Here is a 16,726-nt window from a genome sequence, read left to right as displayed (position 1 = left end):
GTTGTGCCATTCCTTTGTTATTTCTACTAGAAGTGATGAATGAATTGCTATTAGCCTTCAGTAAGGGTACAGAGGGAGGTAACATATTGGGGGGTGTACCTGCACAGTCTGCATGCATGCATTCACTTCTATAGGAGTTCTGAAAACAGTTGGGCCAGCACACTTAGCTATTTTCTGAAGTCATATTGAGCAGAAGTCCATGGTCTTGCAGATCTCCATGTCATCATTGCACAATGTGTTTTTCCAATGTAATGCAACCCGTATTAAGGGTATACTAACGCAACTTCTCGCAAACTCTACATTATGACTCAGCTAATGGACTCTTTAGAAGAACACCCCCTCCACTGACAGTGGCGCTGGGGCTCATGCATTCCATCACGTCACCACCAGCCTGACATTCCCGCTCACCATCCTGATAAACCAGAAAGTAATGCTCAGAAAATCCCCAGCGTCTCATAATAACCATCTCCAAGAAGACAGAGTGAGGACAGATAAGATATCTGTCTATTTAGAATCTGGGAGAAAGGCGTAAATCGTTTTTATCGAAAACGCCATTAACCCTTTTGGGTCTCAATGCCCAGAGCTAACTCTCACTTTTTGATTTGCTGCATTATGGAAATATGGTTAGAAAGTGGAATTTTTTTTCTCATTTTCCCTGTTGTGTTTTAAAGGGAATGTGTCAATGACCTGCTGTTTAAATCGCTTTTTTATCTTTGACATATTTTTATAGGATTTTCCATGTCACTTTTTATATTTAAACTAAAACCAAAAATCCTGTAGTTTCCTCACTGGCCACTAGGCCTAATAATGGGCGTCACTTATTGGTCTGTACAGATCACTTTACTGCAGTTATCTGCTTGTCTGTCCTTCTAATCCTGCCTGTAATGATACCACCTCATATACCATGTATAGATAAGACAGGATCCTCCATTCACAATAGGTGATTGTCACAGTTTATCTATTCTCTCCTTGTACAATGACCTCTGCACAGGTCACAGAGCAAGCCCAGAAAACGGTGTCTATGGGCCATGGAGATGGCATAATGCTTTGTAAATGCTGTTAAGAACAGCTCAGGCAAGATGGCCGCCCCCTAGTCATGTTTAGGAAATAAAATTAAATTAAAAATATCTACAATTAGAAGAGAAAAAACATTAGAGAAAAGGAGATGTGTCAAAATATGGTTTTAAAGGGGTTTTCCCCATCTCAGACAATGGGGGCATATCGCTAGGATATGCCCCTATTGTCTGATAGCTGGGGCTCCCACCTCTGGGACCCGCACCTACATCGAGAACGGAGCGGGGAGAGTGGTGGCTGGAGGACCCCGGGTTTCCCGGGGTCTGGCCACTGCCAAGCGATCTCCCCATACAAGTGAATGGGAGCGCACCACCCTTGCACGGCCACCGCTCCCATTCATTTCTATGGGGCCGACAGAAATAGTCGAGCTAGCGCTTGGCTATCTTCGGTGGCCCCATAGAAATAAATGGAGGGCGCCTGCGCAGTGCGCCCTCCGCCAACTTCCCCGCTCCGTTCTCGGCACAGGTCCCAGAGGTGGGACCCGCACCTATCAGACAATTGGGGCATATCCTAGCGATATGCCCCCATTCTCTGTGATGGGAAAAACCCCTTTAACAGGTGGATAACATTTTTGGCGACACATTTCCTTTAAATCCTGTTCATTTATGTTAAACACATTTTTAAAGAATTTTTGGTGATATTCTTTTTTATTTCTCCATGTATCTATATTTTACCGTTTTCTTCACAAAGCAGTATGAAGGCTTGTTTTTTGCGGGACAAGTTGCACTTTCTAATGGCACCATTCAACATTGCATATGATGTAGAGGGAAGATGTAAGAAAAAAAAAAAAAAAAATTCCAAATGGGGTGAAAATGTAAAAAAAAAAAAAAAAAAAAAAGAAGAGCAATTCTGCTACAGTTTTAGGAGTTTAGGCCACTTTCACATCTGCGTTGTGCTGTCCAGTTTTGAGATCTGACATAGGCTCTCAAAACCACAGCACAATGAGTGCAGCAGAATGCATTCCCTTCCGGTTTGTTGCGTTCCCATGCAGCATTTTTGTGTCCGGCATGGGAAATTGAACAAGCCGGATCCGGGACTAAAAACTATGCAAGTCAATGGTGCCGGATCCGGGTTTTTTCCAGACGCGGTTTCATCATTTTCGATATAATAATACACTGCTCAAAAAAATAAAGGGAACACAAAAATAACACATCCTAGATCTGAATTAATTAAATATTCTTCTGAAATACTTTGTTCTTTACATAGTTGAATGTGTTGACAACAAAATCACACAAAAATGAAAAAATGGAAATCAAATTTTTCAACCCATGGAGGTCTGGATTTGGAGTCACACTCAAAATTAAAGTGGAAAAACACACTACAGGCTGATCCAACTTTGATGTAATGTCCTTAAAACAAGTCAAAATGAGTCTCAGTAGTGTGTGTGGCCTCCACGTGCCTGTATGACCTCCCTACAACGCCTGTGCATGCTCCTGATGAGGTGACGGACGGTTTCCTGAGGGATCTCCTCCCAGACCTGGACTAAAGCATCTGCCAACTCCTGGACAGTCTGTGGTGCAACGTGACGTTGGTGGATAGAGCGAGACATGATGTCCCAGATGTGCTCAATTGGATTCAGGTCTGGGGAACGGGCGGGCCAGTCCATAGCATCAATGCCTTCGTCTTGCAGGAACTGCTGACACACTCCAGCCACGAGGTCTAGCATTGTCTTGCATTAGGAGGAACCCAGGGCCAACCGCACCAGCATATGGTCTCACAAGGGGTCTGAGGATCTCATCTCGGTACCTAATGGCAGTCAGGCTACCTCTGGCGAGCACATGGAGGGCTGTGCGGCCCTCCAAAGAAATGCCACCCCACACCATCACTGACCCAATGCCAAACTGGTCATGCTGGAGGATGTTGCAGGCAGCAGAACGTTCTCCACGGCGTCTCCAGACTCTGTCACGTCTGTCACATGTGCTCAGTGTGAACCTGCTTTCATCTGTGAAGAGCACAGGGCGCCAGTGGCGAATTTGCCAATCTTGGTGTTCTCTGGCAAATGCCAAACGTCCTGCACGGTGTTGGGCTGTAAGCACAACCCCCACCTGTGGACGTCGGGCCCTCATATCACCCTCATGGAGTCTGTTTCTGACCGTTTGAGCAGACACATGCACATTTGTGGCCTGCTGGAGGTCATTTTGCAGGGCTCTGGTAGTGCTCCTCCTGTTCCTCCTTGCACAAAGGCGGAGGTAGCGGTCCTGCTGCTGGGTTGTTGCCCTCCTACGGCCTCCTCCACGTCTCCTGATGTACTGGCCTGTCTCCTGGTAGCGCCTCCATGCTCTGGACACTACGCTGACAGACACAGCAAACCTTCTTGCCACAGCTCGCATTGATGTGCCATCCTGGATAAGCTGCACTACCTGAGCCACTTGTGTGGGTTGTAGACTCCGTCTCATGCTACCACTAGAGTGAAAGCACCGCCAGCATTCAAAAGTGTCCAAAACATCAGCCAGGAAGCATAGGAACTGAGAAGTGGTCTGTGGTCACCACCTGCAGAACCACTCCTTTATTGGGGGTGTCTTGCTAATTGCCTATAATTTCCACCTGTTGTCTATCCCATTTGCACAACAGCATGTGAAATTGATTGTCACTCAGTGTTGCTTCCTAAGTGGACAGTTTGATTTCACTGAAGTGTGATTGACATGGAATTACATTGTGTTGTTTAAGTGTTCCCTTTATTTTTTTGAGCAGTGTACAACCGAATTCATTCCTGAACAGATGCAGTCGGCTGTATTATTCTAACTGAAGAGTTTTGCTGTGATTTTGAGATCCCGTGCCTTAGGCTAGTTTCACACTAGAGGCAGGGGACTCCGGTGGGTGAACAGCCTGTTGGATCCGTCCTGCCGCTAGTTCAAGTGTGCCCCGGACTGCCGCTCCGTCCCCATTGACTATAATGGTGGTGGGGGCGGAGTTCCATCTGCAGCACGGCGAGAGGCAGCCGGACTAAAAGTACTCGCCGTGTGCTGCCGGAACGCTGCCCCCGCCCCCCAATATAGTCAATGGGGACGGAGCGGCAGTTCGAAAGCACACGTGAACTAGCGGCAGGACGGATCCGACCGGCTGTTCACCCGCCGGAGTCCCCTGCCACTAATGTGAAAGTACCCTTAGTTTATACGGCGTTTCCTACGAGTTAAAACGGACCTGTTACTTTTTTTTTTTTTTTTCTCATTATGGCGTTCACTATACGGGATAAATAGGTTTATATTTTATTAGCACAGATGTTTTGGGTGATTAAATTTTTTAAAAATTTATTTTACCGATTTTAAGTTCCCTTAGGGGAATATCGCACATTCAACACTGAATAGACTGCAATGAACTGATAGGAGAAAACCAGCAGTGCGTCTCAATAAAATAATTCTTTATTGGTCACTTCTTCAAAGAGATCCATAAAGCGCAAATTCACATGCTACGCGTTTCAGATGAACGCACGTCATCCTCCATCTTGCCATGATGGACGACATGCGCTTGTCTGGAACGCGTAGCATGTGAAATGACGCTTTATGGATCTTTCTAAGAAGTGACAAATAAAGGATTATTTTATGGAGATGTACTGCTGGATTTCTCTAATCAGTAACGGACCGTCGTTTCCAGAGCGGATTTCCCGTGCACAGTCACATTTTCCTGGGATTTCGACCTTGCAAAGTGTATGGGAGAATCACTATGGGGGTCATTTATTAAGACGGGCGTTTTAGATGCCAGTCTTAATACCCCTTTCGCTGGCTGTGGACTGTCTGCACTTAACTTCAGCGTATCCACCGCCTGTCTAAATCTATGCCAGCTTCCTCGCTGCCCACGCCATACCCCGTTTTAGACTTGGAGATTCGCAAACTGTGACAGATATACGGCAAAATGTGGCGTATATATATCTGTTTGTAAATGGTGGGCTGCTGGGCAATGTCACATGACCCGCTTCCATCTGTTCTGCCTATAACCCTCTATACCGCACTCGATATTGTCTCTCTCTCCTGCTGCTCCACAACACCTGCAGTCAGTCTCCTTCCCCTTCTGATAGCGGGAAATACCATATCCAGGTTTTTTTTTTTTTAAACCCCACCCCACTTCCCCTTCCCAGCAGTACCTGCACACTTACCTGCCCCACAACGCTCCGTTCCAGCTCAATGGCTCCCTAGCTGTCTTCATTGGGCTTCCAATGCCCTTCAGTCAACCTTCACGTGGACTAAGTCACATGTGCCATTGCAGCCAATGACTTGGCCTCAGTGGTGACGTGTCCCTAAGCGGCATTGACGTCACGGCATTGAAGCCAGTTATTGGTTGTAGATGCGCACGCGACCCAATTCATGCAGAAATGATAAAGGCAGTGACCGGAAGTCCAGTAAAGACAGCGGGAAGCAGCTAAGTATAGATCTCTTCACAGGTACTGCTGGGAAGAAGGGAAAAGTTTGCCTTTAAGTTCCCAGGTCAATCTCCTTCCCCCTCTGGCAACTGTAAATATAGTGCCCAGTAACTTCCCAGTTAGTCTTTCTTTCCTTCTAGTGGCCATAAATATAGTCCCCAGTTCCCCTGCAGAAAGTTAGATAATCGTTGTACCAGTGTATGTGTTGATTATAATATATATATATATTTATTACATTTTATTATTTACGTTCAAAACTCCTTTAAAACCATAGGACAAAAATAAAGCTTGTCTGTATTTTCTCCAAAAAGATAGACCTAGTTGCTTAGCAACAACCTTTCTCACTGTTTAGGTGACCTGCTGTGGAGAAGTCAGCATGAGGCAAGAGGAGATTGCACAAGAAATCATGATGTTTCAAGATAAAAAGTGCAGAATCCAAGGAGTCTTGGAGAAGACATTTACAAAAGAAGATATTTATAAAAAGTTTCTTTGCTAAAATGATGTGAAAAATATAGCTTTCGAGCCAAACACCATATTTATAAAAACTGTTGGTAAGAAATCAGATCTCCGTGAATGGCTTCAGCCATCATGGGTGGTCATCATGATGTCAACACTGCAGTGGAGTAAACAGAGCCAACTGGAAGGACCGGAGCAGCGTCGTGGGATGTGCCACCGAAGTACTTATCGGTTCTTTATTTCACGCAGATCCACAGTGTGCTCTGCTATTTTCAGAAGTCTCACGGAGAGCACACTGTGCAAGCGCAGCCACCGCTCCATTCAGCTCTATGCTGGAAATATTCGAGCCAGCGTATGGCTATTTTCAGAACTTCCACAGAAATGAATAGATGGTGGCCGCACACCATTCAGTTCGAGAGTCCCGTTCTGAGGTGGGACCTGCACCTATCTGACATTGGTGGCATTACCTATCGATATGCCACCATTGTCCAAGGAGACAACCCCCTTAAGCCTCTACCACACTGGTGCATGTCTGGTGTGGTGTGCACTGTACTGGGGGGAGACGGGAGCACCGCTCACTACATCTCCGCCAATGTGTAGCACACACGGCTTTCACTTTAACAGAGACCCCAGGAAGACCTTACCTCTGAACAGTCAGGTGTGACGTCTCAATCTGTTCTTTGACCCACTGGGCTGAGCGGTTCAGGAACGTGCTTCCTTGGGGTATATTGTGGAACTGGTGGACAAGTGAATTCAGTCCAGACATCCAGGTGTGCTTCAGCTTCAACAATAATGCTTCTGGGAATGGGAATAAGAAATGTAGATGGTGAATTCACCCTTCAACGTCCACATCATCAATCCCTGTATCCTGGCCTCCAGCAATGAAGCTTCAACATGGACGAGTGACAACACCCCATTTACAAAAAAAAAATGCAGGCGCTGGGCCCTGGTGGTACCTGATAAATGAGTGGTGTCCGAGGGCTGAGCACAGAGCTGGAAAATGGTGAGAAGTAGGTCCTCGGCTGATGGCATCTGCAAACAGTCTTTTACAGAGCTGAAGAAGTTGGAGGCCACATCACAGATGAAGGACACAGACTGCTCAATGTCACCGGATTCAGAGAGGTCTTTGGCTTTAGTCAGAGCACAATGGAGTTTATCAACTATCTTCTCCACATAGACCTCCCCAATCAAAGACTCTATGAAGAAAAAGAAAACAGTTATTAAAGGGGTTGCCCCATTGAGACAAATAACCCCCACGGATCATGAGAATGGGGTCCAATTCAACCCTATGGGACTGCCGCACGGCCCCTGCTGCATCTCCGTCACCCGCGATGCTAGAGATGCAGCACCAGTCGTACGGGCAGCAGAAGCGACGCAGGGGCTGGGAAGTGAGGTAAGTACAAGCTGTGTGAGGGACCCGGTCTTTTGGGGGGTTTTCTATTGTTGCAAGGCATCTACAAAAAAAACTGAAACAACACTGCCAATATTCTTGCTTAAAACGACAGTTACCATACAATCTCTGTGTCGCCATGGTTACAGACTACAAACAAACCCCGAGTAGTCTGATCCTGCAATCAAACTCTGTTCCTTCTTTCCTCTACTTTTTCTTATGGGAGGAAGGGAGAAACCAAAAACTGCATGATCCGACAACACACTTAGTAGGATCTCTACTTTTCTCCTTACGAAAACAGTTAAATTATCGTCAGCCTGTCCGTTAGAAAACATTTATAATAAGGGATAGGAAGGAACATGTTTCGGCAAGACTGAGCACCCGCCAGGATCCCACTTACCGTTCTTCACATGTTCTGATAGCACCAAACTCAGCAGAGCCCATTTATGGCTGCAGTATGGCTCTGGTTGCCTGGTCCGGTCTATTAACCCTATGCTGCACAGATCACTTGCTAGAGAGATCAGCTTGTCACCCAGAATATCGCCTTTCAGCCAGTCACGTATCAGGGAGTGTTTCACGGAATCCGAACAAGCCTGAAGGAAAAAGAGGTTTTCTATTAACGCGTCCGTCCAGCAGTAAGCAGAATTTCCTCCAGGTCACAATCAATGTGGAGCGCACGGCTGGATTCACACACGGGCAGATTTACTAATCCTGTAGATGATGTATACTTAGACAGGTTCTCTAGATCTGCGCCAGATTTATCACAGGGGCACAGGCTGGACGATAAACCGCGTCCATTCGTTTTTTATTATTGCGGCCCATATGCTGAATTATTCACTTCAATGGGTCCGCAAAAAAAACAAAAACGGAAAGGACTCCGTGTGCATTACCTTTCCGTATGTCCGTTAGGAAAAAAGATAGAATATGTCCTATTCGTGTCTGCTTTGCAGACAAGGATAGGAATTGTTACAATGGATCCACCCAAAAAATACGGATGCAATACGGTTGTCATCCGTATTTTTTGTGGATCCGTGTCTTGCGGACCGCAAAATACATACAGTCGTGTGCATGAGCCCTTAGTTTGAGAAAGATTTTTACAGCAGAATTGTGAAGCAATTTGGTCACAAAACGGCACATCTTAGGCTACTTTCACACTAGCGGCAGGACGCATCCGACAGGCTGTTCACCCTGGCGCCAGACTGCTGCTCCGAGAGGCCACCAGACTAAAAAGTCGGACATGCAGTACTTTTAGTCCGGCGGCCTCTCGCCGTGCACTGTCGTGCTGCAATGGAGCTCCGCCCCCCGTCCCCATTATAGTCAATGGGGACAGAGCGGCAGTCCGGCGGCACAGCAAAATAGCGGCAGGATGGATCCGACAGAGTGAACAGCCTGTCGGATCCATCCTGCCGCTAGTGTGAAAGTAGACTTAGGGTACTTTCACACTAGCGTTATTCTTTTCCGGCACTGAGTTCCGTCCTAGGGGCTCAATACTGGAAAAGAACTGATCAGTTTTATCCTAATGCATTCTGAATGGAGAGCAATCCGTTCAGGATGCATCAGGATGTCTTCAGTTCAGTCTTTTTGACTTTTCAGGACGGACATAATACCACAGCATGCTACGGTTTTATCTCCATCCAAAATTCCGGAACACTTGCCGGAATGCCGGCATTTTTTCCCATTGAAATGCATTAATGTCGGATCCGACCCCGAGTGCTCAGGCAAAACGTATCCGGCATTGCGGTCTGTGCATGCTCAAGACTGCAAAAAATGTGAAAAAAATAAATGCTAGATCCGTTTTTCCGGATGACATCGGAGAGACGGATCCGACATTTGAATGCATTTGTCATATGGATCAGGATCCTGATCCGTCTGACAAATGCCACCAGTTTGCATGCGTTCTGACGGATCCGGCAGGCATTTCCGGCGACGAAAGGCCCCTTAGACCCCACCCCTTCACCCGATACCACACCCATTTTCAATTAAGGACACACCCCTTTTGGACTAGGCATAGGGACTCTCTTGAAAAATCTAAGTGCACGCACATTAGGAGATGTGGGCCACAGTGTTTTACAGTGTTGCTCGCGGCACGGTCAGATTTCATACACAGCGTTTTTTGAAGTTCATGGCTTTTTTTTTGCAAAATGCTCAGGGTATTTAGTTTTTCTGGTATTGTTTAGGCTCCTCAAAGAAATTTTTAAAAATTCCAGAAAAAAAGCACATGCATCAAACTTAACCCAAAAAAATGCTTGACATTTTTTTTTACAAGCATTTAAAGGGGAAGTCCGGGTTTAGAGCTGAACCCGGACACGACCCAATCTGCACTCATTCCCCATGAACGAGAGGAGCATCTGAGCTTTTTATGCTCAGGGCAAGGGCTGTTTGTGTACATTTGGCACTGCTAGGCGGAGGCTTCCGCCTAGCAGTGATCCCGGTGACGTCACCAGCTCTAATGGGTGGTGTAAATACAGGCTAGGGCAGTGCAAAAGCCCGCCCCGTTAGTGCCTATGAAGTCATCGGGATCACCGCTAGGTGGGAGCCTCCGCCTAGCGGTGTCCAAATGCCGGTTTGCTGGTAGTCCTCAGATCCCCGTTTATGGTATTATAGGGGCTGTCTGATAGAAAACCCTTCAGCACCAGAGGTTTTCCGTTTTTTTTTTTTTTACTCCCCGCTTTCCCGGAGCCATAACTCACACAGTCGTACGGCGGCTTGTTTTACGGGGAACAAGTTGAACTTTCTATCGGCACCGTTTAATGTAGTGGGGAGCTGAAAAAAATTCTTAATGGGTTGGACTTGGAAAAAATAAAATTCCGCCACAGTTGTACAGGTTTTGTTTTTACGGTGTTCCCTGTTTGGTAAAACTGAGCTGCGTCCTTCATTCTCCAGGTCAGCACTCAGTACTATCACAGCGATACCATATTATTTTTTTTCTTTTTATCGCTATAATATGACACACTGGAGTGTGTATGACTTGTTGACAACTTTTCATAAATTTTTTATTTATTTTTTTGGGGGGGGGGGGGGGGGGTGAAGTGATGAAAAATTGCGAATCGGCCATTTTGATATTTTTTCCAGTTACGCCACTCGCCGTATGGTAAAAATATTTTTATATTTTAATAGTACGGGTATTTCGGTGCGGGGCGATGCCTAGGATGTTTATTGTTTTACTGTTTATTTTACTTATGAGGAACGGAGGGGATATTAGAATTTTTAGATATTTTTTTAAACTTTATTTTTTTTTTAAGTCACCCTAGATAACTATCATAAGCAATCATTAGATTGTTTTTACATTGCAATTCATGGCAAGATTGTCATGTTCTTATGGAGTCCTGCCACATGCAGGGAAAATTAATCAAACTGGTGTAAAGTAGAACTGGCTTAGTTGCCCATAGCAGCCAATCAGATTCCACCTTTCATTTTTCACAGCTCCCCTGGAAAATGAAAGGTGGAATCTGATTGGTTGCTATGGGCAACTAAGCCAGTTCTACTTTACACCAGTTTGATAAAACTCCCCCTTCATCTCCGAAAGTCCTGGTTCCTTCACAGAGACCAGGCCTCTCAGATACAACCAACAGATCCCCCCGTGCAGTGATTGGGGGAGCGAATGGCTCCCGAGTTTTCCGCTCTCAGATGGCGTGGTCACGTTAATGCTGATCGCAGACTGCTTTAGGAAACAGCAGAAACCAGTCAGCTAGACTGGACTTTTTCCGTACATATACGGCAGAGGTCCGTAAAGGGTTATAGAGCATCTGTCAGCAGTTTTGACTTGCAGAGCTTCTGACAGCAGTAGGTAGGGGCTAAGGAGAGCAGTACAAACATACCTTTTGTGGAGCCTCAATTATCAGGATTAGTGAGAACATGAATGTTTATTCTACCAGATTCTGACCCTGCAGGTGCCCGGGAGGCACTGATCTGCTTCACAGCGCCGCCCCTCTGCTTTGAGTGACAGCAGCATCGGCTTTCTGGTTGGCTGCTACAGCTGTCACTCAGACCAGAGAGGTGGGGCTGTGCAGGGAGCAGGCAGATAATGACATGAGCGAGTATTCTACTATTCGCCCTCCACGGGAGCTCGCTGGGCGATAACCTAGAAAAAAACTATTTAAAGAAAAAAACGCCTTCTAGAGAAATAATGAAAAACAAAGCACAGATACCTCACCTTCTGAATGATGGAAAGGAATACATGCCACTGAAGATCCATCTAGAAAAAAAGAGAGAATAATGCGGGATACGATATAAAGACGCGACAGAACAGACGGTCAAAGCTGACCACAGAGGAATGTCCGGAAAATGGCAGATTTAGGGGCCCCATACACGTGATTTTGCCATAGAAACCACTTCTAAACAACTCAAAAAAAAAGTGCAAAAGGGAGTATTTTAGTTGTAATTTTTTTTTACCCACAAGCCATGCCCCACATTTTTTTTTTCAGGGCCCAGAAAACCCCCATAATGATGGCCTATCCTCAGGATAGGTCTTCAATATGAGATCCGCATGGGTCCGACACCTGGCACCCTCACCCATCAGCTGTTTGAAGAAGCCGCAGCACTAACCGGATTATGAAGAGCGCCACGACCTCCTTGCAGCTCACCAAGCACAGCCCTATTGACCTGGATGGGACAGAGCTGCGTCTGGACCAGGGATGCCCAACCTTCAGCCCTCCACATGTTGCAAAAATACAACTCCCAGCATGCCAGGACAGCCTACAAATATCAGCCTACAGCAGGGCATGCTGGGATTGTAAGTTACAGAACAGCTGGAGGGCCGTCGGTTGGGCACTAGTGTTGAGCGAACTTGTGTTTTAAGTTCGGCGTCTAAAGTTCGGGTTATCGAAGAATCGCATTATGGATTCCGCGACCACGGACCATAACGGAATTTAGAATCCATAACGGGATTCTTCGATAACCCGAAGCCGAACTTTAGACGCCGAACTTAAAACACAAGTTCGCTCAACACTATTGGGCATCCCAGGTCTAGATCATGTGACCAATGAACGTGAGGTCAGTGGACTAGGAAGAGGCCTAAGCACTCACCAAATGGCGCGGTCTCTTTATACAGCTGATCGCCAGGGGTGCCAGGAATCAGACCCCCGTTGATCTCATATTGATGACTTATCCTGGGGACAGGCCATCAAGATGAAAGTCCAAGAAAACCCTGTTCAGCTTTAAAAGCGATGGACAACTTTTGGAACTTTTTTTAAAAATTATTATTGCATTCGTCTTATGCAATTTTTCTAATTGTTTTTATTAAAAATTTTCAATAGTTTGTCTTTTACAACCTTGCGTTTCACTGCATCTGCAGACTGTCATGTCTCCCTTTCAGTGAACCGGTCAGAGAGCCGCCCTGGACTTCTGGATCAGTATTCAGTAGCACTTCTTTACTTTCCTAACGGCTCACAAACATTCATCTAAGATAAGCTTTCTTATCAATTTGCTAAGAATTTAAATGAGTGTTTATGGGCTGTCAGGAAACCAGAGACAGGGGCTACAGATCCAGACTCACAAAAAAAGAAACTGCAGTCTGAAGATTCAGTGAAACTGAGCTCAGTTTTATATAGACCATTTGGAAACTTACCTTAGGGTACTTTCACATTAGCGTTTTTCTTTTCCGGCATAGAGTTCCGTCACAGGGGCTCTATACCGGAAAAGAACTGATCAGGTATGTCCCCATGCATTCTGAATGGAGAGTAATCCGTTCAGGATGCATCAGGATGTCTTCAGTTCAGTCGTTTTGACTGATCAGGACAGAGATAAAACCGCAGCATGCTACAGTTTTATCTCCGGCGAAAAAAATGGAAGACTTGCCTGAATGCCGGATCCGGCATTTTTCCCCATAGGAATGTATTAGTGCCGGATCCGGCATTCAAAATACCGGATCCGTCCTTCCAGCCTGCGCAGACCGGTAAAAATTTGAAAAAAAGATACAAGACGGATCCGTCTGTCCGCATGACAAGCGGAGAGACGGATCCGTCCATGCAATGCATTCGTGAGACAGATCCGCATCCGGATCTGTCTCACAAATGCTTTCAGTCAGCGGCAGATCCGGCGGCCAGTTCCGCCGACGGAACTGCCAGCCGGATCACACTGCCGCAAGTGTGAAAGTAGCCTAAGATGAATGCAATAATAAAAAATGCACCAAAAGGTGGTTATAATTAAAGAGGTCCTCTCACTTCAGCAAATGACATTTATTATGTAGAGGAAGTTAATACAAGGCACTTCCTAATGTATTGTGAGTGTCCATATTGCTTCCTTTGCTGGCTGGATTCATTTTTCCATCACATTATACACTGCTCGTTTCCATGGTTACGACCACCCTACAATCCAGCAGCGGTGGTCGTGCTTGCACACTATAGGAAAAAGCACCAGCCTATGTGAGCTCCGGCGGTTTCGGCCACCAGAGAGGCCGGCACTTTTTCCTATAGTGTGCAAGCATGGCCACTGCTGATGGATTGTAGGGTGGTCGTAACCATGGAAACGAGCAGAGGGAAGGCTGTCAATCACTGATAGGACCACCTCCTCATAGAGGGAAGGCTGTCAATCACTGATAGGACCTCCTCCTCATTGAGGGAAGGCTGTCAATCACTGATAGGACCTCCTCCTCATAGAGGGAAGGCTGTCAATCACTGATAGGACCTCCTCCTCATAGAGGGAAGGCTGTCAATCACTGATAGGACCTCCTCCTCATAGAGGGAAGGCTGTCAATCACTGATAGGACCTCCTCCTCATAGAGGGAAGGCTGTCAATCACTGATAGGACCTCCTCCTCATAGAGGGAAGGCTGTCAATCACTGATAGGACCTCCTCCTCATAGAGGGAAGGCTGTCAATCACTGATAGGACCACCTCCTCATAGAGGGAAGGCTGTCAATCACTGATAGGACCTCCTCCTCATTGAGGGAAGGCTGTCAATCACTGATAGGACCTCCTCCTCATAGAGGGAAGGCTGTCAATCACTGATAGGACCTCCTCCTCATAGAGGGAAGGCTGTCAATCACTGATAGGACCTCCTCCTCATAGAGGGAAGGCTGTCAATCACTGATAGGACCTCCTCCTCATAGAGGGAAGGCTGTCAATCACTGATAGGACCTCCTCCTCATAGAGGGAAGGCTGTCAATCACTGATAGGACCTCCTCCTCATAGAGGGAAGGCTGTCAATCACTGAGCTCAGAATGAACAGGAATTTAAATGTATAAATTACAAGTTATACTGAATCTATTCCCACTATAATATAGCTCCTCCTGCACTATAACCAGCAGTCTTCAGATTGCACTGCGTGTCATGCTGACAGGTTCCCTTTGATATGTATGGTCTGTATATAGAGAATGCCTACATTCTGCTACTTATCTGATCTACTGTCAGGCTGTTTAGTGAATGCTCCAGCTTATATGATGACGACTTTAAGAACCTCGTACGGGACAGAGCATTTGTTATAGGTGTTCTGAATTAACTATTACCTTTACCAAGTCGTCCAAAAGAACTTTTCTCTCCAAAGTTTCAGGACAACAATTCAGGACGCTATATAGGATGTCTACTAAGAAGTCAGCATCGTCTTGGGTGTTTTCTCGCAGCCAGATTGTTAATTTCTGATGCAAAAACTCCACAGCTGGATTTTGTGGATTCAACTTTGAGTCATCCTTATTGCTTTGGTCCAAAAGCACCTGGAATACCCGTACCGAGGAGAAGGCACTAAGGATAGCCGCCAGAAAGTGCAGGTGCCGGTTGGATCTCTGCTCAGCAATGTACACCATGCTCAGCTCCGCCAGCTTACACACCAAGTCCAGTAGACGCTTCTGTCTCAAGTCATTCAACCCCCGTTCCCTGTCCTTTGTAAGGTAAACTGGAGTCGAGGGAGATTCCACAGGCTGAGGCTCCAGCAGAACACAATCCTTCCCATCGTCTTCTTCATCTGTAAATCTGATTTTGCCTTTTTTCTTTTTAGTCGCCTTTGGAGAACAATTCGGGTTTTGCATGACTTGAAGAAGTCCTGAGACTCCGGCCAGTTCCCGCTCTCCAGCTTCTACGACGTCCACATGGGTGACACACACTTGCTCCAAACTCTCCCAAAATAACGACAGCACAGCAGAATAAGTCTTAGGGAGATCTCCTCCCAGCTCTTGGCTTTCCGCTTTCTTCTCCCAAGAATGGACGGTCTCCTCCACTTGGCCAAACAGTGGACCACTCTGTAGTTTTCGATCTCTTAATGAGGAATCGATAAGAGGGATAAACTAAAGTAGACAAAAAATACGGATGTAAACATGAAGGTATTTTCAGAAGATAAACGACAAAACCAGTTCCTTACCCTGCACTGATGAGGAGCAAAAACTCTTCCCCCCCCCCAAATTTTTATTTATTTATTAGAAAATACAAATTAATCCATAAAAATATTTCTTTTCACATTTCCCCTCTTTTAAGCCTTACCCCCCACCCTCCCCCTTGCGATGCATCTCCTATCCCCCCATCTACAAGACGGAGACGAGATACTGATGAGGTGGAGGCCAAGAACCATTCAATAAAGCTTTAAGGCTTCCAATTCCACCATATCCTGAGGAGCAAAAACTCTGAAACATTGCTCTCTGGTTTGGCTGAGGTCATGTCTCTTGACTATATAGTGAGTTCATGCAAAACACAGATACCGGCCGTGTGCATCCCGCCATATTATTTTCACCTCCTCTAGAAATGTCCTATCCTTGTCCGGAAAACGGGCAAGAAAACGTCTGTTCTATCTTTTTGCAGGGGCCACGGAACGGACACATGGATGGGGACAGCATGCGGTGTACTGAAATGAACCAGTCCGCATCCGATAAGCAAATCTGGTTGAATGCATGGGTTCTGACCTAGAGGATGGCTACCCTTATGTGGCACTTGAGAGGCAGTCTTCAGGATGCATTGCCTGTAAGACTCCCTACACGAGGCCGATCTCTGCAGGGAGAACCAGTACCTTCCAATAGCGACTACAAGCCCAGTATACTAAACCAGGGCTTCTCAACCGACTACCCCCTACTCCAATAAATGATATCAAAGCACCGCCATGCTTATACTCTGTGCTGCGCACTACAGGGATAGTTCAAGTGCCCCTTAAGGTCACCCTGGGTTACACATACCACAAGTTGAGAACCTAGGGTTTATAGGACCAGATTTAAAGGGGTTCTTCAGGATGTGGTCCTTTTCTAATTAAAGAGGTTGGCCACTTACTGGCTACTATTGACCAATATGTAGGTAAGATAACTAAATGGCACTTAAAAATATAGCTTTTGTTACTATCCACATACAGGTCCTGTCCACAAGATGGCAGCTGATGGACCAGATGTGACCAGACATGTAACTTCATACAAACGGCACCTGCGCTAAACTCCCAACAGTGCAAGTGCAGACGGCAGGTGCAGTGTATGTCAATGAAGGAGATTTGTCTGGTCACATGACCTTGCATCAGCGGACAAGGCTTCCTGGTGGACAGAACCGAAGA

The 16,726-nt window shown here is 46.2% G+C and overlaps 1 protein-coding gene across 1 annotated transcript in view; it reads right to left on the bottom strand.

Annotated features, from left to right (window-relative positions):
• LTN1 (listerin E3 ubiquitin protein ligase 1) overlaps positions 1–16,726 on the bottom strand; it is a 102,067-nt gene that overhangs the window by 62,286 nt on the left and 23,055 nt on the right. Inside the window, exons 10-14 of the mRNA XM_040423202.1 lie at positions 14,718–15,488; positions 11,428–11,469; positions 7,675–7,867; positions 6,841–7,080; positions 6,529–6,682 (exon numbers count right to left, since the gene is read on the bottom strand). Coding sequence (XP_040279136.1) covers positions 6,529–6,682; positions 6,841–7,080; positions 7,675–7,867; positions 11,428–11,469; positions 14,718–15,488 — 1,400 coding nt within the window. The remainder of the gene's footprint in view (positions 1–6,528; positions 6,683–6,840; positions 7,081–7,674; positions 7,868–11,427; positions 11,470–14,717; positions 15,489–16,726) is intronic.

The sequence above is a fragment of the Bufo bufo genome, chromosome 3, assembly GCF_905171765.1.
Source record: "Bufo bufo chromosome 3, aBufBuf1.1, whole genome shotgun sequence".
In the NCBI taxonomy this organism is placed as follows: Eukaryota; Metazoa; Chordata; class Amphibia; order Anura; family Bufonidae; genus Bufo; species Bufo bufo.
Note: the sequence above shows the minus strand (reverse complement) of the source record. Positions and strands in the feature narration are given on the sequence as shown.